This window comes from Melospiza georgiana, chromosome 1, assembly GCF_028018845.1.
Source record: "Melospiza georgiana isolate bMelGeo1 chromosome 1, bMelGeo1.pri, whole genome shotgun sequence".
NCBI classification, from domain to species: domain Eukaryota; kingdom Metazoa; phylum Chordata; class Aves; order Passeriformes; family Passerellidae; genus Melospiza; species Melospiza georgiana.
The window spans coordinates 9,253,836-9,275,799 of NC_080430.1; the positions used below are offsets into that span (position 1 = coordinate 9,253,836).

The following is a 21,964-nucleotide window of genomic DNA, read 5'->3' on the forward strand; positions in this document are numbered from 1 at the left end:
TCTAGTTGCCGCGATGGTGTTCGGTCATAGGTTGGACTCGATGATCTCAGGGGTCTTTTCCGACCTAATTTGTTCTGTGATTCTTAAATACATGGGCACAAACGAGGGCATCTCTACCGACCGAGCGCCTCAGAAGCGGCGCTCCAGGGTCGCGTCCCCTCAGAGCCGCCACGGCCGCCCGCGCCCAGCAGGGGGCGCTGTGCCCGGCATGGCGGCCGCGCGCCGGAAGGGCAGCCCGGCCCCTCTCCAAGATGGCGGCGCCCAGGCGCGGTGTGGCTGCGGGCACGATGAAGCGGGGGCCGGCTGCCCGCGCCCGCCGCGGCGGGAAACTGGACCGGCTGCGGCAGGCGGTGCAGGACTACGTGCAGGCGGCCGGTGGGCAGCCGTCGCTGGCCTTGCTCAAAGACTCGGAGAGGTACAATCGCAGGAGCCGCCGGGAAGCCAGGAAGGAGAAGCGCAGACTAAAACGGAGCCGCCGCCGCCGACTCCAGCGCGGGGAGCTGGTGGAGGCTCCCACCGCCCCGGCCAAGCCCGCTTCGGCCAAGTCCACTCCGGCCAAGCCGAGCCAGGCCAAACCCGCTTCGGCCAAGCCCGCTCCAGCCAAGCCAGCCCAGTCCAAGCCGGCCCAGGCCAAGCCGGCTCCTGCCGCCCGTCCCGGAGCCCCGGCTTCGCCCGCCGCTGGGAAGCAGCGGCCCAGGCCGGTGTCGGCACCGGCACCGACAGCCCTTGAGGCTCCCTCCGCCGCCGCAGCCACCTCGGCGAGGAAACGGGCCCTGCTGGAAGCCAACGAGGAGGAGGAGAAGGAGATCCGGCGGCTGGAGCGGCAGCTGGGGCTCGGGAAGCGGCGCAAGAAGCAGGAGGGGCCCGCGGCCGAGCGGCTGCCGCAGAGCTTCCTGCGGGACGGGCTGGGATACGTGCTGGGAGCGCTGGGCACACGGGCCGGGCTCAGCCAGCTCTGCGACAGCAGCGACGACGAGACCGAGCAGCGGGACACCGAGCCGGGACCGCGGGAGCGCCCGCCGGGGAAGGAGGAGGATGGGGAGGACGAGGAGGATGATGAGGACGAGGAAGATGGTGAGGACGAGGACGCTCAGGAAGACGCCTCAGAGCCCTCCGACGCGGATGGACATTGGGAGAGCGAGAGCTCGTCCCCCGAGGACGGCGGGGTGCCAGAGGCCAGCGAGGCGTCGAGCGAGGAGGAGGAGGAGGAGGCAGAGGTAGGATGCTCGCCTCGGATAGCACAGACATGCTTCCCAAAGCACCTCCTGAGCAGAGAGCAGAGTTGCATGGCCGCTTTTAGGCCCAGGTGTTCGCTGTCCACGCGGGCCACGTGGAGCGTTGTCCTGGTTCTAAACCGGGACAGCGACACTGTTGACTTGAGGGGTCTGCCAGGTCCTGGAGACACTTGTCAGACATGGAGGGAGAGTTCCCAAGCTGTGGGGGTCCCAGTTGCCAGCAGGGTGCCGGTTGTGGGTTTCTCTGAGTCTGGATTGAAGGCACTTGAGACAGTAGTTCGCGTTCAGACTCAAGTGTTTATTATTTCTTATCAGTAAAACAATCTCACTACTGTGAGTTTGGCAGCTTTTCATTAGAAGGCACAAAATGGCCAACAATGTCTTGTTCCAAGGTCTTTTAAGACTAAACTATCCAATTAAGAACTGACACTCAGATTATTTTCCCTTTTAACCCAATAACTGATCCCAAAGAGCTGCCATGTGGACTTTTCTGCCCAATTACAAAATGCCACCCAAACCCATGAAAATGAAGGAAGAAGCATGAAGAAGAAACCCAGGACATCACCCTGTGCCCTCCATCTTGCTTCCATCCACAACATACTAAAAATCCCAAAACCTCAATTTCTCACCAAATGATACACCTACACTACTCTATATAATCTATTTCACACTTTTGTGGATTCTGGTCTATCTTGAAGTCTGGGAAACTTTCTCCATGAATGAGGGTCAGAGTCAGTGCTGCCCTGGGGGTCAGGGCACCCCAGAGCAGACAGGGAAATATTCCCAGTGCCCTGGGTTTCCACACCAAGTCAGGCTGGTGGCAGACAATATCCTACAGCACAAGGCATGTGGGAGCTGTGTGTGAAATCCACAAATAAGAGGAGCTGCCCTGGCATTAGAGTGTAGGAATATGATCAAACCCTTCTGCAGAGAGAGCTTGTGTTGAAATCAGCAGTGGTTACACACTGAAATGTTACTTTCTGAACTATCTTAGAGGTTCTGCCAGTATTAGGTCTTGTTGGATGAGTGGAGGAGAGGAGGTCACACAGGGCATTTTTGGGCCTAAATAAAACTTGAGTAAAACCAAGTAAGACTTAAGATGCCAGGTTTTAATAACCATAACTTTAAGAAAGTTAGGGAAGAGGGGCTTTGCTGTCATCAAGTTTGTCATAAAGGGTAATTTTTTGCCTACTTCTTCATGTTGTTCCTTTGGTGTTGATTATTAGATGGCAAGATATATCCTTAACTAAAAGTTTGGTACTTTAATCTTAAATACAAATGTATATTTGTGTTCAAGTGTTTAAGACACTGGTCTCATCTGATTCCTTGTTTTCTTGTTTTCCTCCTAAGAGTGATAACCAAGGTGCTACAAAGTATGTTCCTCCACAAGTAAGGAAAGCACAGGAGACACTAGATGACAAGAAAAGAGAAGAATTGGGAAGACTGAAGAAAATGGTGAATGGCCTCATTAATAGGTAGTGTAATGAGGAAAAAGTGATTAATCTTTCTGGATCAATGTGACAGTGCTCATCATTCAAGCCCAGGTGGCAAGGATGTGACTTTTCTCTTCACAAACTGATTTTAAGTTGGCAATCATGTCTGCTATTGTTAAGAATAATTATCTTTATTGGTATAAATTCTTCAAAGTTAGTCATTATAGATGTTGAGAAATCTAGAAAATAAATTTAAGATTGGGCTGGATTCCACACAGCAGTTCCCTGCAAGTGCTAGGTATAATTCAATGTCAGTTGGAGTATGCTTATTAAAAAAAAACCCAGAAGAAAACAGGTTTTGATTTGTTGTGGGTTTTTTTAAATAAATTAAATTTCTCCAACACTACAACTGAGAGGGAGCAGCCCTTCCTAGGTTAAAGTACTGCAAAATAGAAAAAGTAATTAATATTCATTTCAATTTTAGAGTTTTTTTAAAATCAGGAATCTATTGGCAATTTTCATCTGTTACCTGTAAAACATGGACTAGAGTTTGTTCAGTCATTTGAAATTTGATATACCATATATGTTAAATTATGAATTATTTTCATAGTTAATTTAACTTCTTCAAAGACTCTGATAGACTCTGATGTGCCACAGTTAAAACTGCTCAAACCAGTCTCTTTTTGTAATAAATCTGTTCAGTAAGCAGATTGACAGTGCTTTGTAAATACTGTTGTTAACATGTTTTTACATGTTTGTTTTTTTTAAACTATACTAGAATTAAATGTACTATACTTTTTTAGTTTAGTAAACACAGAAAAATACAAAAAAAAAAAACCTTCCAGTCATCAATCTTCAATCTTTTCTTAAGTCCAGCTAGTTTCTCTAAAAAGAACAGTTGTTTGTTGGGTGAACTCAAAGTTGTGGAACCATGTAAGGAGAGTAAAAGTGAACGCTGGATTTTGTTTCTCCATAGGCTGAGTGAACCAAATCTGTCCTCCATCAGTGGACAGATGGAAGAGCTGTACATGGCCAACAGCAGAAAGGACATGAATGACACTCTGACAGACATTCTCATGAATGCCTGTGTCACTGCAGTTGCCATGCCTGCAAGACTCCTGATGGAGCATGTCCTTCTGGTCAGCATCCTTCATCATAATGTGGGAATTGAGGTAATTCTTGTGCTTGGGACAAATTTTTTATAATAATACACATTGCAGAGTGTTTTCCTTGACGTTTTGTTTGACTTGCCTTGTAATTTTTAACTGTGTGGCACTGACAAGCATTTTTAGTTGAGTTTCATCATTATTTTGTGGCTTATTTGTAAGGCTTCACAAGTGAAAGGGTCTAAGTCCATTGCTTATCTGATTTTATCTCCTCCATGAGTTACCACTAGTCTGTTATAAACCCATCCTTTTTTCATCACAATCTTTCTGCAACCAGTAGAAAAGTTTCTAACCTTCAAAGTGTCTAACCTTCAATTTCTCTTCCCTTTAGCTGATGGATGATGATCAGTTTCTGTTCTCAAGGATACATGAGGGTATTGGTTTTGAACTATGTGTATCCAGATAAGAAAAGTGTTGCAGATGCAGGAATCCTTTTACAGTGGTGGATAAACTTCTTTCCTAAGCAAATAATGCCAATCATCAGTGAAATTAAGTAGTTATAACATGGAATATTAAAAACTTCAGAAAGCATGGCAATTCTTGGAGGGGATTTTGTTTTGTGTTTTTAAGCCTGATGGATGAGATAAAATCCCTCTTGCCCAAGCTGATGTCAAAGGGAATATTTTAGCTAATTTTAGTGAGATGTCTGTCAGGAAACAAAGTTAATTCAGCAGTGTACTCCTATTAGATTACTCTTTTTTCTTCCCCCCACATCTCAATGCAATAGATGTATTAATGCAAGTTTTTCAGTTTGTCATACTGTGGCCTGAATGCTGGCTCTGAACCATATTAAATATCAGATGGATGCAATTAAAGCAGCTTTCTCCATAGGCTTGGCATTAAGCTTTTATTTTGTCCCTCTTTGCTGCTTGAAAGGCGGTTTGGACTGCAAATACAATGTTTCTGTAAAATAAATGTACAATATGCATTACATGAAAGTGTCACTGTGCAGCTGCACTGAAGATTAGGCTGAGCAATGCAGAAGTTGCCCTGTGTTTATAAATTTGTGCACCATTGGATAGTTAACACCCCAGCTGGGTCAGGGCTTGTAATGCAGGTCAGTACTGCTGCTGGATTTCTGTTTTTTCTTAAGGTCAGCAGATTTTAGCACAATGATAATGGGTGAGGGTCTTACTTAGCAGCAATGTATTCATTGCCTCCCTGTGTTTTAGAGCCTGTAGGCTTTCTAATCCCAGCCTTTAGCATCAGTTCACTCTTCAGAAATAAATATATTCCAAAATTTCTTTTCCCAGCTGTACCACTGCACCTTATGCTCAGCAACTGTGAAAACTTGGTATTTTGGGGTTTTTTCCACAATATAATTTTTTATCCTTCTGTTAAGGATTTTGTTCTGGAATGCCACACTCAGGAATGTGTTTGCTTTTTGACATGCAGCTTTTCCTGGATGAATGGCTAGCAGTAACAGCATGCTAGTCTGACAGCTGGAAAGATGCTAATATGTGTCCATGAATATTATGTAAATAAATGCTGGTGTATGTGTACAGTAGGTTCATAATATTTGTTTTTCTTGCACAGGCTTTAAAAGGCAACTGGATGTCAAATGTGAGGTGTAAATAACATGGACTTCTACAAAAATGTCACACCACTTAAATATTTGTGTATGTAAATGTAGAACATCCCTATTGGTTGAAAGGAACAACAGTATTTCTTTAAAATTAATAGTGGCAGTGACCCAAAAATGAGTTTTACAGATGTCTGTAAAATCTACTTAGAGTTAACTGCTGAATTTTTTTCTTCCCTTAATGGAATTGTTGCCAGGTCGGTGCTCACTTTTTGGAAGCTGTGGTGAAGAAATTTGATGAACTCTGTAAAAGTGATGCTGAAGGGAAGGAATGTGAAAATCTGCTTGCCTTGATTGCTCATCTGTATAACTTCCATGTGGTTCATTGCCTGCTGATCTTTGATATTCTGAAAAAGCTTGTTAGCGCTTTCACTGAAAAAGAGATTGAGCTGATTTTGTTTCTTCTGAAAAATGTGGGCTTTTCCTTAAGAAAAGATGATGCATTGGCTTTGAAAGAACTGATCACTGAAGCCCAGAGGAAGGCAAGCACAGCAGAGAAGAAATTCCAGGATCAGACAAGGGTATGTGTTTGCTCTAAAGAGTTCATATTCTCAACAGCCTGTAATAAGTACTTGGATACATAGTTTAATTTACAGAAATGTTTTCTGCTACATTCTATTCAGGTTCTAAATTGCCGTTAGTGTGACATTCAGTTATTTGCATTCTTCTTGTTTGTTTTTCTTCATTAGTTCTTAGGACACAGGTGCCAAAAAATGCTCATCATGGGTGGGACACGACTGGTTTGTGTCTTATGTAGTGGACAGGTTTTGTGTTTCGTGATAGTTTGTACACTTCAAAAAACAGTCAGGTGTTTAGCAGATGAATCTTGTACACAAATTAGTGTAATCGGGATAAAAGCAAACATGTTGTATTTAAATTTTGGTATATATTGGCAGCTGAGCTGCTTATTCTGACAGAATAGTAATTTCAAAGTGCACTCTTGTACTTTATATAATAAACCCACAGCTTAGAATTGACAGAAGTGTTTCTTTTCCTCACAGGTTCGGTTCATGCTGGAGACCATGCTGGCACTCAGGAACAATGACATGAGGAAGATCCCTGGCTATGATCCTGAGCCAGTTGAAAGACTCCGCAAATTGCAGAGAGCTCTGGTGAGAACTTGCTTGGCTGGTGTAGCCTTGTTATCCTTAATCCAGGAGTAATTATTTGTATTGGATGTCAGCTTTCTTGGGGATTTTTTGTTGGTGTGTTTTTTGGTTTTTTTTGGTTTTTTTTTTTTTTGTCAGAATTGGCACTTTGTCTAGAACAACCCAGTATAAAAGGGATGAAAATAATTTATCAGTGCAGGATGTGCTAAGAGGCCAGGCAAAAACAAGCTAGGTAACCTAGATCTGTAGGATTTCCTCTCTTAAATTTTTGCAGTCCTTCTCATGCACTTCTAGACTCTGTTGTTGAAAGTTCTTATTTTCTTCATAGTTTAAATTTTTTTTATTTGAGCTATACAACACATAAGGCAGTTTGTTGTGTTGTTATTTGTATACATTGATGCAATGTCTGCATCCTCTGAATTCGAATTGAACTTTGTGATTGGAAGATACCTACTTTTTAGATTAGCATCTCTTTTTTCAAGTAAAACACCCAGGAGCTTCTACATGTAGATTTATGCCACTTTATGCATTTAAAAAATTACATCATATGGGAAACTTGTAAATTCTTTTCAGGTTGCTGATTGAAACAAAGATTAGGGAGGAAACATAGGAAGACCTTTATGAAGATATGAATTTATATGTTTGAAGTTTTTGTTTAGAAGCAATTTTAAGTAATTAAAGTACTTGTTTTCTCTAAGAAGAAAGAAAAAGTTTCAAATAAAAGCTCTTCTGTTGGTTTTTATTTCTGTTTTGCCACTCAAGGTTCACAGCAGTGGCTCAGGAAAGGACACCCAGCTCCGCGTGTCCCTGGAGTCTCTGCTCAGCGCTGACCAGGTCGGGCGCTGGTGGATCGTGGGCTCCTCCTGGAGTGGAGCACCAATGATCAGTGATACCAAAAGCCAGGCTCAGCAAAAGCTGCATGTAGGAAAGGTAAATCCAAATTTAAAGTCTAAGTGCTTGTGATCTCTTGAAAATTTGTCAGGAAGTTCATTTCAGAGCCCACCAAAAAAGCCTTCACATGCTCTTGTAAGATCAAGCTTTTGGACCGTAAATTCTGCTCTCTGTTTTTTTTAAACATTGTACTCATGTGCTTCATAACAGCTGTTACTACAAATAAGCTATAGCTTGTTTTTTCTTATTGTGTGGAATTGCTGAGGTGAGAGAAGAGACTTGATTCAACAGTGGATTTGCTAGTAGGAATTCTGACAGGTTGTGGTGTCTGTCTGTGGCATATATCCAAGCTGATTCCAAAAGTAATGTGATGAGATAGTCATGGTGAATTATTTATGTTAAAGAAGCATGTCTTAAAATTAATTGGCACAATTAAAGTAGATTAAAATGTATTTTCATAGTTGAAAAAGCTCCTGATGATGCCTGTGCCTCTGGACAAAAGCTCAGGACCTTTGGATTGGTGATTTATGGTTTATTGGAGAGCTTCACTGATGGTGTTATTTAAGACTGTACAGAAATAGTTTTTTTTAAGGCAAACAGAAATAAAATAGCGTATAACTTTATTTTCAGGTGAGTTCAAAAATAATGGAGCTTGCTCGTAAGCTGAGAATGAACACAGATATCAGGAGAAGTATTTTTTGTGTCTTGATGACGAGTGAAGACTTCATGGATGCCTTTGAAAAACTTCTGAAGTAAGTACAGAAATCAGCCCAGAACTAAAATCAGGTTGTAAATGCAACATTTCTGGTCTAGGCTTAAGAGCATTCAGATGATAATGCAATTAAAAAGTGCATAGCTAGGGATCCACACGGGGTAAAAGGGCAGGAGGAGGAACCAAAGCCCTAGTGTAAGGACTAATGGAGGCAGGCAGAACTGACTGGCAGTCAGAGGAAAGGAATAGCCCCTGTTGTTGTTGCAGCATCTTCTGATGTGAGGAGCCTGTGTATCCCAGCAGAGTGGATGGAAGGCTGCTGCAGGCTTGTTTCCTTGCAGAGGCAGACCAGAAGCCCCTGCAAATCATCTCTTGGATTTTTTGCTGGATTGCTGTGATTTCTGTGCCACTGCCACTTCTTTGACTTCTTGCCACCTTCTTAAGCCATCTCTGCCCATACTTGCATGACCTGGCTCTAGCATCTCCACTTCCCTCTTGCAGAATTTATTAGCTTTGAGTTTGCTTCACATGAAGACCAGTTCCCTTACCTCTTGACAAGCAGCTCTTCAGAAGAAGATGTGATCAGGGAAGAGCTCAAACTAAGCTATTCCTTGTGTTGGTCAGAATATTATTTGTAAGTCTGTGGGAGCTGGGAGGGGACAGATCAGGTCTGAACTTTTCTGTCTCAGCCTTGTTACTCAAGGGTATTGTCTTACCAGGATGGCATGCAATTTTTAAATTTGCTTACCAAACCAAAACAGACTTTGTAATAAAGTCAACTAATATTTGATTAAATGCCACTTTTGCAAAACACAGCTTGGACTTGAGACTGTGATGGAGTCATTCCAATATCTTAATATGGCCTGTTCAATTAAAAGAAATTAGCTGCTGCTGCAGCTCTTGCCAAGACCTGGCAGCTCAATTTGCAAATTGGACTTGACTCTCATCTGTGCTATTTAGGCTAATACACAAATCTGAATACATACAGGCTTGGCAGAAAATCTCTCTGCAGGCTGCCTGCTGTGTGTTGGTGCTGATGTTTATACAGCAAACTCAAAGAGAGGAATTCTTAAATCTGCCCACATCTGGCAGAGTATAATGGAAAGTACACATAATTGTCAGTGAAGGAACTAGCTTCAGTGTGAACATGTGCTCCAGAGTGTATGGGAGTTTGTATTTGTATGTTTGATGTCTCATGAGGAAGAGAATATAAAGAAATATTTTAACTGCTCTTGTTGATTCATCTGCTGCTAGTTCTGTGGCAGAGTTGAGGTGTGGTTAAAGGATGATTTAAACTATTTGAAATCTAGGCTGCTATAGTTTTTCTAGTCCCTTTCCTCCTTACTGCAGATGAAAGTATTAGTTTGGAGCCAGAACAGCTCCCTGAAGTGGCTCAGTGATTGCAGAGGCCTCAGTGAAGAGGGCTGGGAGCATCACTGGTGACAGAGGAGAGAGTGAGATTGGATGCTCTTCATCAGCTGAAAGGCCACACCTTCTTCACAAACCACAGTTTCACTCAGGAGAGAGAATGAATGCTGCTTAAGTTTGATGGAGAAGCAATTTTTGAAGTTATTTTGTAGAAGAATAAAGAATTTGTGAAACTTCACATCTCAGAAAATACTGAGCCCCTCATGAAAGGCTCAGCTATCCTATTGGAGTGAGATGTGTAATTCAGGATAACTTTGTGTCAGCAAGTTTTTCCTTACAAAATGATTCTCAATTTCTTGCTAAATACTCACTACCAAAGTGAGTATATCTACTAATATAATTTGAACTGACTTAAAAGGGGATTTAAGAGATGCTCTTTTTGGTCTGAAGGCATTGATAGTCTTGGGCTTCAGCTGAGGATAAGTAACCTACTTGGAGGCAGCTTCTGCTGGTGACAAATAACCTGATTCAGAGGTTATCCCATTTACAGCAGGATCAAGATATACAAGTTCATGGGAATACTGTAACTCATGAATAATTGAATCAGTGAGGTGGTTTCACATCCTTTATCAAAGAATATCAGGCTTATGAAATCTACACAGGTTTATGGTGAAGCTCAACAATGAAAGACAGTCCAGATTCTTATATTTTAGATGTTTAGGAGTTCTGTGAAGAAGTGAAGGAATTGAATATCCGAGTGTTGTCACTTGGTTACAACTCTGGCAACATGAGTATTTCCTAAATAAGCAAGTCATGATAGGAGTGATGATGATCAAGTAAAAGGAGAGTGTGCCAGACCAGTGATTGCAGTGTAATTTCCCAAGTCATCTATTAAATACAAATCTGATGGCTGAAAACCTGTATATTTGTAAAAAATCCTTTTGTTGCTCTGAAATCAGGTGGCTTGGCTGATGGGAGAGCAGGTGGGTTATGACACAGACCAGTACTGACCCCTTTAGAAAGAGCAGACTTCTCAATCATCCCAGATTTTCCTACTGTAAAATTTAAATTCTAGGGAGTTTGGGCTCAACAAAGAGTTTCCTCTGTTAGTCTGGGGTGTCTGTGGTCACATGCAATGCAGATGTCTGGAGCTGCCAATATCCCAAAGGAGGGATATTGGCATCAAGTAATGACCAACTACCCTACAGACAGTAAGGCAAGTTCCAGTGGAGTCAGAGTTGCTTAGAAAGTACTCTTGAGTTGTGCTAATGCCCTGTGAAACCTGAACTTGAAGCAATGAGAAGAATTTTGTTTGATATTTTTCAAATTCTAATTTGATGCATTTTTCATTTTAATTGGTTTTAATGCTGCCAAGCATTTGGCAGCATTAGGAAGTTAAATCACAGACCAGGTGCATTGTGAGTTAGTCACCATTCCATGCCAGAGTGTCTCAGCCCTCTTTTACACAAAAATGAATTTCATGTATCAGGTAGCATGGATTTGACCCAGAGATTAAAAAGTTCATACCACCACGTCAGAAAAACATCTACAAATATGTTCTTATTCCTGCTGTGCAACACAGAAGTGAAGGGTCCTGGAAATGTTTCTCCAAATAGGCTTGCACTGATCCAGAGGCTGGTTTTCCTCCCATGACCATGAGTACAAGCATGAGATGATCACAGTGGGACCCTGCAGTTCTTGTTTCACTATTTAGCCTTTGTTTCACAGTTTAACCCTTGCAGTGCTGCCTGTGGGTGCAGTGCTACTGCTGGTACCTCTGTGTGCCCTCTCTTCTCTTCATGGAGAGCTGCAAACTTGGAGTGGGATTCCTTTCCTTCCCTGGGCAATGATAATACTTTTATCATTCCACTTCTGTTTCTTGAGGTCTTGCTTTTGCATCTCCTCCTTCAACACCCATAACGCTTCAGCATTTCCACAGTGCCATACCAGGATATTTGTTTAGCCAACAAGGTGGAGTCCATTAGAAGTTTTAAAGACTTGGTACTTTGTAACAAGTAAAATTTAGTGTGATGTGTGGAAAGATTTTAAAGTATTACTCTCAGATGTTGACTGTAGCTCTTACTTTGTGTCAGCAAGTTTTTCCTTACAAAGTAATTCTCAATTTCTTGCTAAATTTTAGGCTTGGACTGAAAGATCAGCAGGAGAGAGAAATAGTTCATGTCATCCTTTACTGTTGCTTGCAGGAGAAGACATTCAACCCCTTCTATGCCTTTCTGGCTAACAAGTTTTGTGGACATGAAAGACGATTTCAGGTAAAGACAAATCTGTTCCTTCATTGGTTTTGTGTCATGACTGTGGTTAGGAAGAGATTTACTGAATACCTGAGAGTGGGTGCATGCCTTGATCCCAAGGAAAAATTCTGCTGGTATGGCTAAGCATTCAGTAAGGCATACTCATGGTCAGATCTGAATAGGAAATGAAATGCTGAATGTTTTATTTCTTCTGTTTTATGCATTTTAAAATAATTGGAACAGTCTGATCAAGCATTTCTGTTAATTAAAGGAGGGCTTATAAAGAATACAAGGTCAAAAGGTTTGTTATGTTGTTACTCAATTAAACAGCCACTTGATTTGTAGGATTATTTTTTTTACCTTTGACCCCTAGGTGACATTTCAGTTTAGTATTTGGGACAAAATCAGAGACTTAGAAAACCTGTCAGTTGCTGCCATCTCCAACTTGGTTTCACTGCTGGCTCACTTAATAAGGACAAAATCACTGCCACTTTCAGTTCTCAAGGTTGGTGTGTTTTCTTTTCAAATCCTTCTGTGTTTTCCCTGCATTTGCTAGTGGAAGGCATATTTTCTCTGTTACTTATCTGGTACTTTAACTGATTATGCTAAGACAAACTTGTTTTAAAATTACTAAATTGTTCCAATTGATTATGGTAATGCTGTCATTTGGGGAAGGGAACCTGTGATCACCCAAGCATAGAGAAATTCTACATTTCTTTATCTAGAGCAGTTGTGAGATTATTTCCTTTAGAGTATCCAGAGCTGGAACTGAGGCCCCTTCATTAGCAGGCTTTGCCAGTGGTTTTTGTGCTATGGTTTTTAGCTGATGTTGTTTTTATTAGACAAGAAAGTGCTGAGTAGATTTCTTGGATTTCAGAATGGGTAGTCCACAGAATTCTATTAGAAGAGTAACTGGAATGTATTAAACAGGCAATTAAATGGATTGTGCCAGGTACTTACAAAGTATTTATCTAATTGAGAAAGGACATCTGGTATTCTGGTACCAGGAGCCTTCTATTCCTTAGAAGATCCTTTGCTTTCATTATTGATTGGCTTTTGGAGGCAGCCTTCTCAGGTAATTATTCTGTGCTAAACTCCAGGCTCAGTGTATGCAGAGGCCAGTTGGTGTGCTGAAAGTTCTTCATTTAGGAGAGAAGAGCAGCTGTTTGAAATCCTTGAATTAATCTAATTGTCCCTCTCTGTCTGCCAGGTAATTGAATTCAGTGAACTGGACAAACCCAAAGTCCGTTTCTTGCGACAAGTATTAAGCACACTGTTAACCAAAGCAGATGAGGAAGAAATTACTGACATTTTTATGAGGTAAGTGATCACTGGCATCTCCAGAGAGCCCTTGTTGAGTAGTAATTAAGAAGATAAGAAGTTTGCCTGTTCTGTTTGGAATTACACTGTGCCTTTTCCACATATCAGCCCTCCATCCCTTAAAGTGTGAGCTCTTCCTGGCTGAGTGGGGCCAGTGTCTGTTGGTACAGGCTCTGATAGAGATGCAGCTGTGTAATGCAAAATAAGGCTTCCAGATATTCAGTGTATCATTTTGGTCATAGGATTTTCATGAGCAGAGCTCTGTAATTCCCTGTTTCCCTTTTTGCTGTAACACCTATGTGGGGTGAGATTCACTCTGCCAGCTGTCATTGCTAGGCTGTTTCTTAAGAAGGAAAAAGAAAGTGAAACTAAAGAGACAAATGTTTGGGGTATTTTTAATGGGTTTTTTATCAGTATTCTCTGAAAAATCTTATTTTTGATATGAGACAGGGTTGCCTGGAGAGGCTGGGAAATTTCCATCCTTAGACATGCTTAGGACTTGAGTGGATAAGACTTGCAATATTACATAAACTTTGAAAAAATCAGGTGGTGATGTTTCAGCTGTCATGTAGCAGCACAAGGAAGCTTGAACATGGAGCCTGCCTTGTTCTTTGCTGTAATGCAATTGTTTACATAAAGCAAGCCTTGGGCTGGAATATTCCATTTTATTGGTGAGGCCAGTTGTATGTCGAGTGTTTGGGCTGCTTGCCAAACCAAGGTAGACTTGGTAATTTGAAAGCTTCTTCAATAAAACTTCTTTTATAGGCTGGATTTTTTTCTGCAGCTCTATTTGAAGAAGATTATAAACTGCTGAAATGGGAGCAGACTAAATGATGGTTTTGATCTGTATCTTTACAGGGTATCTGACAACCCCAAACTGCAAATGCTGCGGGAAGGCTTGAAACTCTTCCTCACCCACTTCTTACTGAAACATGCCCAAGCCCAAAAGAGTGCTGAAGAAGCTGGCTTGTTAAAAGAGAGAGTGGAACTAGCAACCAAGGCCTTAGAGGCAAAAGAACCCAAATTGAAGCTATAGTTATATTTTTTCTAATAAAACATACAGAAAAACCAAGCTGGGGTCTTTCAGACCTAAATAATTGGGAATGAGGAGAGCTGTTTTACTCTAAAGGATCCATTTTATTTATATAAACAGTTACTTCACTCCATGTGCTAGTCAGAAGTTTAATTGAAGGGGATACAAGGCCTTTTTGAAGAAAGAGAAAATGTCATTTTGTCATGTCCCTTTTTGGGACAAGTGCCTCACGTTGACTTTTGGTATCTGGAGAAGAGGGTGAATTCCTCTTCTGTGATACTTTGTCAGCAGTGGTGTTCTGCATTGCATATTCTAGCCTTTCCTTTAAAGTAACAAAAGAAGCAGCCTAACTAAAGGCTTTTGATCAGGAGCCCTGGTACTCACCTGAAGAAAGGGGCCACTAGATGGCACAAGCACTGGTGAGTCGGTTGGGGAAGAAATCGACTTTTTTCTTAAAGTGTTGGAAGTTATTTGCTAATTCTGTGAATTGATTCCCTGACTGTGGGTCAGGAAAGGATCTTCAGTTGGATTCAAAGCTGTAGCAAAGCAACTTGAAGATCTGTCTTTGCCCAATTATATTGGGTTTAGAGATCACAGCATACTTTTATGGCTTTTTTAGCCCATTTTTCACAGCTTTAGAATTGGAGTTGCCAAATCACGTGTGTTAATCAGATTTTTCTAGACTTAAACAATATCATCAATATGAGTCTTAAGAAGAGAATACCTCCCTTAAGAATTTGTTCACATTTTTCATTTGGATGCTTAAATAAAAAAATAGGCACGTTTCTTTCTGTAACACTCTATAAATGGTTTGTTTCTTTTGTCACCTTACCACTACACATTAAACTGCCATTTTTCTAAATGCTTTGGTGTTTGTGTTAGCTTTACTCTGGCTGTCCTGCCAGGAAGGGAATGACCTGAAATTCGGTGGAGAAGGGAAGTACTTTCTTGTCTGAGATGTGCATCTGTGATCTGCCTGTGTTGGAGCTGTCAGCCCTGATTCTGTAGCCAGACTTGCCTCTGATGTCTATTGCGCCATTTACTTATGGTGCCTCCCAATTTGCCTTTGATACCAACTGATCTGTTCCTGTTGGCAAAATTTATTTTTTAATCAAATTGTTAAATGTAGTAAATTCTGCTTACTAAGGTGTCCTGTTTCCACGTGCAGAAGTGCCTCCCCCAGCAGCCAGGGAGTTGTTTGTTTTTTTCTCACCTTTCCTCTGAGAGGATAGGGCAAGCTTTAGGGAAAAAGGTGTCCTGGGAGCAGAGACTTGCTTCCAAAATCCTGGGTTACACAGCAAAGTGACAGCAGAAGAGATTTTTATCAAAATAACAAAGCAAGATGCTTTTTTCAGCCTGTTTTTTTTCAGCCTGTTTCATACCACTAGCAGCTTTGAAGTGTACAAAACATAAAAATCCATTGTGATAAAATTAATTCCAATATTTTCTAGAATTCATACCAGTTAACAAAGTGTGGGCAGCAGCAGAATTGATGCTATTTTGGTGTTTACAAAAGTCACAACTTAAGGGGGTGTGTTTAAACATCTTCCCTTACAACCAACCATGCCAAACCTTAAAGTTTGGAGTATGGATTCAGGAGAAAAATCTGTGCAAGCCCCTAGAAATAGCTGCTGTGGAACACATGGGACTGTCTGAGTAAAAATTGCTACATTTAGCCACTTCATTGCCTTTCACAGGAGTTTAGGTAGACCCAGCGTGTGTGCGTGTTGGTGGTTTAATAACACACGAATGGAAGCCCATTGCTCTAGCAGGCAGGTTTGAGGCAGCTGTTCTGCTGCAGGTAAATTCTGAATCATCTTCCTTAGCCCAGAGGTGCCAGGCTGGCTGTCCCTGCCTGGTGTGAGGGTTTTGCTTGGTGCTGGGAGCTGACCAGCTTTGCTGCTGTGGCAGCACTGCCAAGTGTTTTATGGGTGTGAGCATTCCCTTGCTGCAGCTGCCTGAGGTGGTGCAATGCAGGTGTTGCTGTGCAATTAGAGGAGATGGTTTTAACCTTACAGTTGAGAATTACAATTGCTTTTTTTTTTTTCCACCCGCTGAGACTCGCATGAATTATTATTTCTCCCAAAGAACTCATATGTTTTGTTCAAAATTAGTGTTATCAGAGCCATTGTTTTGTTTGTGAAGAAAACAGATCCTGCCTGCCTGGGATTTTGCATTCAGCAGGTTTATGTGTAAATATCATTAAAAAAAAAAACAAAACAAAAAAAAAAACAAAAAAAAAAACCAAAACACTTTCCAAGGAAAGCAGCAGGAATACACTGCCAGCCCACAGTGCTGTAGTCACATCAATGATAGGGTTTGTGGGTGATTCTGCACAAGTCCCATCCTCTCACTGTGATTCAGAGTCTGACAGAAATCTGACAATTCCAAGATGTGTGTGAATTCCTGAGTCTTGGATCTTGTCATATTTAACAACTTTTTCCATGGTCCTACTGGCCAGACTGCCACAGCTCAATAGAGGTGCAGGCCTGGCAGACTCTGCTGTTGATGTACAGAAGCATCTGCAAGCTGTTGCTTCAGAGGTCATTACATTCCAAGGATATAAAGCATGTGTGAAAAAGAAAGCAGAGAGGATTTTGTACTTATTTATATGTGTGTATTTATATTAAAATATATATTCACAATGTATTTTATAGGTATTCTGCGTGTATGCTTCCTGTCTAAACATATATTATACACAATGTATATACAAAATTATACACAATAATTTTTTGCAGGTATCATACTTCTAACCCTGGAGAAAAGAACTTGTCCCAGCAGAGGTGGCCCTGCCAGAGTCTCTCCTCCTTCTAGCAGGGCTGTGAGGTCTCTGTAAGAGCAGCAAGACCAAATGCTGGCAGTTGCCTGTGACAGTGTTCACAGGGGTCTCAGGTTGAGGGAAGAGATGAGGATCTGACTCCATGTTTCAGAAGGCTTGATTTATTGTTTTATTATATATATTACATTAAAACTAAAAGAATGGAACAAAGGATTTCCTCAGAAGGCTGGCTAAGAATAGAATAAGAAGGAACGATAACAAAGGTTTGTGTCTCAGACAAAATCTGAGCCAGCTGGGCTGTGATTGGCCATTAATTAGAAACAACCACATGAGACCAATCACAGATGCACCTGTTGCATTCCACAGCAGCAGATAACCATTGTTTACATTTTATTCCTGAGGCCTCCCAGCTTCTCAGGAGGAAAAATCCTAAGGAAAGGATTTTCCATAAAAGATGTCTGCAACAGTCACCTTCCTGCAGGACTGCACACTAAGCTCTGCCTGCCAGCAGAGGCTGCTGGGGAAGTTACGCCTGGCTGGGACACATTCTGCTTTGTCTGCACAGAATAAGTGTTCAATAACATACACAAATACAGCCATTGAGGTTTCTTCCTGTTGAGTATTAGTCTGGCAGCCCCTGTCAAACTCCTGTGAGAAATGGTCCCTGATTGTTCCAGTAATGGAGATGACACTTAAAATGTCCCAAATTCTTCCATACAGCAGGTTTGGGAGAGTTACTTAATGAGAAGAAAAGGGGTTTGGATTGGTAAAAAATACAATATTCTGGAAAGCCAAGCAGCTACAGTTGCAACACTAATCCTTACTCCCAGCAGACCCATGGAAAACCCGGTGTGATTTGCTTCAGATGCATTTAACAAAAAGCCGGATGTTTGATTTTTTAGCTGTGTAGCACAAAATTTCAATTCCCCCTTTAAACAGCACGATCCTTTCACAGCTATTATGGCAGCTTCGATTTTTGTTTTCTTTCAAGCTGGACAGCAATGTTTGAAACTTTCTCTGTTTTCTGTATCAAAATGAACAGGGCAGTGAAGTCTGGTTTTTAGCTTTGGCCGGAGTGCTGCGCTGATAAATCACACACAAGTCCTTTTGGCAGGGTTTTAACGCCACACCTGAACGAGCCAAGTATCTGCAGGGCTTTTTTTCACTTGACATTTTTCCATTGTCCTGCAGGCCGGGGATGAGGGGCTGGTGTCAGGGGTGCTCCCAAGGTGCGGGGCTGCCCTGCCTGCTGCTGCCCAAGGTGTGCAACCCAATACGGGGCTCACAGCACATCTGGGATCGTTCAATCCCCATTGTTCTGCCCGTGAACTTCCCGCATGAAAAGCCACAGCCCGGCGGCACAGCCGGTGCACGACAGTGATTTCAGCCTAATAAATGTGTGAGTGGCAACTCTAATGCTCCAATTTTTGTTGCGCTGATCGTAATTGCAGCTTAGTGCCCAGCTACATCCCGTGTGTGTGAGTCAGTTTGTGATTTTTGTTCCTGCAGTTGATAAAGCAATTTTGTTTTCAGGAGACAATTTGATCCTTTAGGGTCACTTTTAAAAGGCTGAGTGTACGTTTACCCAAGATTTTTTGTGTTGGACTGATTTCAGTGATTATGACTCTTTTACTTTTTGTGATTTCATCTCCTGGAGGAACTTTCCCTCACCCTCCAGTGAAGCACAGTTTAGCGTGAGGCTTGCAGGCATGGACATAACAACTGCCTGTCTGAAACAGCTGTGCTATCCCCAAATTCTGGTGTGACCTGCAGCCTTGCTTTAAAGCTAATTACAGTAGCCTTCCCCTAATTTAGATGCATGCACAATTCCAAACTGGATACCACATGGTTTCCCTAATAACACTTTAAGGAAATGAATGAGCATCTATCAGGGATAAGCTTAGGAAGAGCCAGCTGGCACCAAAAAATCCTTAAAACTTGTGTCCTAGGACAAAACTGTTAACACACCAAAACCAGCTCACCTTGTGTGAATTGAGTGGAATTCATTTCAAAGTGAATTAAAAATGACTGAGTAATGGAACTAGAATGAGAGGTACAGAGCAAAATTAAAGCAGAGACCATTTTTGAATTGTTCCTTAATAGTCTTTTATCAGCTACAGTGAAATGGTTGTTTCATTTTCATAAGTGAAAGATTTCCAAGCACTACACATTTTTCATTAAAAACTCCATTATGGGCCTTTTACAGTTCTGATGATAAGAGTACCCTCAAATCTCTCGTGGGTGCACAGGCCCTCATGGCTCTGGTGTGGAATAGCAGGAATATTGTTGGAGGCACTGAAGTTCACTGGAGAGCAGCCATTGGTTACAGTCAGGGGACAGAACAATACATTTTTCTAATATAGAGACAATAACCCAAGATATGCTTGGTGTCACCTTGAGGAAAAATAAGTCACCTTGATTGCATTTTCTAGGCTTGCATCTTCAAAAAATAACCTTTCCTCCTCAGCCAAAGCCTTAGATTCTGAATGGAATTTTTTTCCTTACTCTGTAGTTCAAATCACCCTTAAAATATTGGCTAGATGGTATTTACTTTCCAAATTTCCCTTCCTAAATGGTTTGAAACTGTGTGTAGGTCCCTTGGGGATATTTGTTATGCCAGGGATGATGCAGGTACTGTGTGTCAGGGATGAGGAAGCAGTGCAGAAAGGCAGGGACAGCGCCTGGGAATCCTGGATGGTTCCTGTGATGGTAAAAGCTGTGGAGGGAGGCTCCTGGGAGCTCTTCACCAGCACTTCAGAGCTTGAGCAGAAGGCAATAGATCAGCTCAAAAGCTGCTGTGGGTTTTGTATCAGTTTAAATCTCTTATCTCTGGTCTGAAACCTGTGTGAGGATCAGATCTGGACAGAGCCTAGACCCATCCATGTTTCTGGGCTGCTTCTTGGGAAGCCTCACACTGGGCTTGTGAGTTTAAGGAGCCTTCAGGCTGCTGAGAGCTGGAGAAGCAAACCTTTGCTCCTGGCCAGGTTTTTGGCACCCTCACTGTCTGAAGCTGAGTGACATTTTCCCTGAAGTGGCCTCTTCCAGGGAGGAGCCAGGGCTGAGGTGGAGCTGTCAGAGGCACAGGAGTTACAGGTTGTGCAGAAAAACACATTTATGACTTTTCAACATTATCCCTTTTTCCTCTGCTACCTAAACCTACCCTCTAATCTAACCTGTGGATGTAATTATCTGTCCTAGTAATGAAGATCTGGAGGAATAAAGGGGGGGGGGGGTCAGGTACTTTGCCATCCATAGCTGATGAAAGAGATTTCTTCCTCCCACCCCAAAGCCAGGGGAACCCATGGGGTTTTGGGTGCAGAAATGGCACATTTCAGAGGCACAGACAAGGCATCACACCTCTGCTCAAACCTCCACCATGGCCTTTCCATCACCTGAAACCTGTGTTACACTGAGGGGAATCTGAGCACAGGCTGAAGAATGGAGGTGTGGATGAAATTCCCAGGTTTTGCCACAGCAAACCACACACTTAGATAGCTGTTATTCCATCTCCTCCACTGTCATTTATTGATGTTTCCAAGACACACAAATAGGCAGAAGCAGGTATGAAGGCCAGCCATTTCCTGAGGTGGAGGCTCAAGGAAGGTGAAGTAGCTTGCACACATTGTTTGAGCAAATCATTTATTGAGGGAAGTGCCCTGATGCTCTGAGTGGAGCAGATCACTGCCTCACATCACCCAAATCTGCTTCTCCCAGCACCCCCAGCTCACCCTCATGGTACCATGTGAAATGCTGTTAAACAGCTTAAAAATCCTCAGGCTGTGGTGAGAAGGCCCTTCAGAAAAGCCAGGCAGGAATGAGGGGAGAGAAGAGATCCCTGAAGGAGGGTGAGAGCTGCAGCAGGAGCTGGGAGGGGAGAAGGAGACAGCCCAGACAGCAGGAACCACTGGCTGATGCTGCTCAAGTGTCATCTTAATTACCCCTGGCAAAAGAACAGTGATTAACATCGATGACTGTGGACAACCTTTATGTAATTACTCATTAACATTTCTAAAATTGCACCTAGCTGCTACAGCAATACATGCTTTATACATCTATCATTTTGAAGTCCAGAAAGAATCATTAGATGGTCCAGGCAGGCCCCAGCACTCTGCCAGCCACTATTACACTGCAGAAATCAGCCCTGGAGGCAGCTCAGCAGCTCCTGCTTGGCTTCCACGTCCTTTCCAGAAAGGCCATCCAGGGATACAAGCAATGGACAATCTGCCCCATCCCTTGAGGTGTTCTAAATTGAGATCCCTCCCCTGCCCCAGCCTTATATCAAAATCCATGCTGGCTGCTGGTTTTTTATCATTATTTATGGATATTTTCTTATTATTATTACCCACAGCCAGGCAGGGCTGGATGGGAACAGGAATTCTCTGTCCCCATCTCCTCTGAGCGGGAAGAGAGGAGGGAGCTGGATCAGGAACTTCTGCATTGTGCATCCATACTGCCTCTCCAGACAGGAGTCCCACCTGCCAAAGGGCTCCATTGGCCAAGAACATTCACAGAAGTCCTGTGAATAATAATTTAAAATAGTGGATTAATTAGAGGAAATTGTGATCTGCTTGCAAATATCCTGCAGGTAGAGAAATGGAGCTAAGCCTTGCAGCTACAAAATCCATTGCGAGCCACTGCCTCTGCTGAGTTGTACTAGAGGAAAACATCATTGTTCTTTACTCATTTTAGAGACCAGTCTCAGACTAATTCAGCAAAATTCTGGGGATTTTCCAAAAGGAAGTGGGAAACCTAATTATATTGTAGCTTGTGATGAGAGAAAAATCACTCTGATTTCCTGCATGTTGCAGGTGATCCCATTTCCATACAGGCACTTCCATTTCCACCTAGGACTTAGTTAAATTAAAGTTCTTCTGTCTTCAGAGTAGGGAGAAGACAGTAAATACCTCCTGGATCCACTGCCCTTGTAGAGAACTGTTTGTAGAGACATTACACAACCCTCAAGGCAAGAAAAATGAAGCAAAAACACCCAGAGAAGACAAAACCACCTCTTCCTAATATGAAGCAACCTCAATCCACTGTTGCTGCGATTCTGGTTGCATGAGTATTGGTGAAAAATAAAAACT

General features: G+C 42.4%; 1 protein-coding gene across 1 annotated transcript; it reads left to right on the forward strand.

The window, feature by feature from the left end:
• The first annotated feature begins 251 nt into the window (after window positions 1-251).
• Window positions 252-14,947, forward strand: NOM1 (nucleolar protein with MIF4G domain 1). Its single transcript, XM_058027412.1, has 11 exons — window positions 252-1,217; window positions 2,586-2,710; window positions 3,645-3,840; window positions 5,614-5,937; window positions 6,418-6,528; window positions 7,288-7,455; window positions 8,047-8,168; window positions 11,637-11,769; window positions 12,122-12,253; window positions 12,959-13,068; window positions 13,927-14,947. The coding sequence occupies exons 1-11, from the start codon at window positions 252-254 to the stop codon at window positions 14,102-14,104; spliced, it is 2,565 nt and encodes an 854-aa protein (XP_057883395.1). The 3' UTR covers window positions 14,105-14,947.
• The last annotated feature ends 7,017 nt before the right edge of the window (window positions 14,948-21,964 follow it).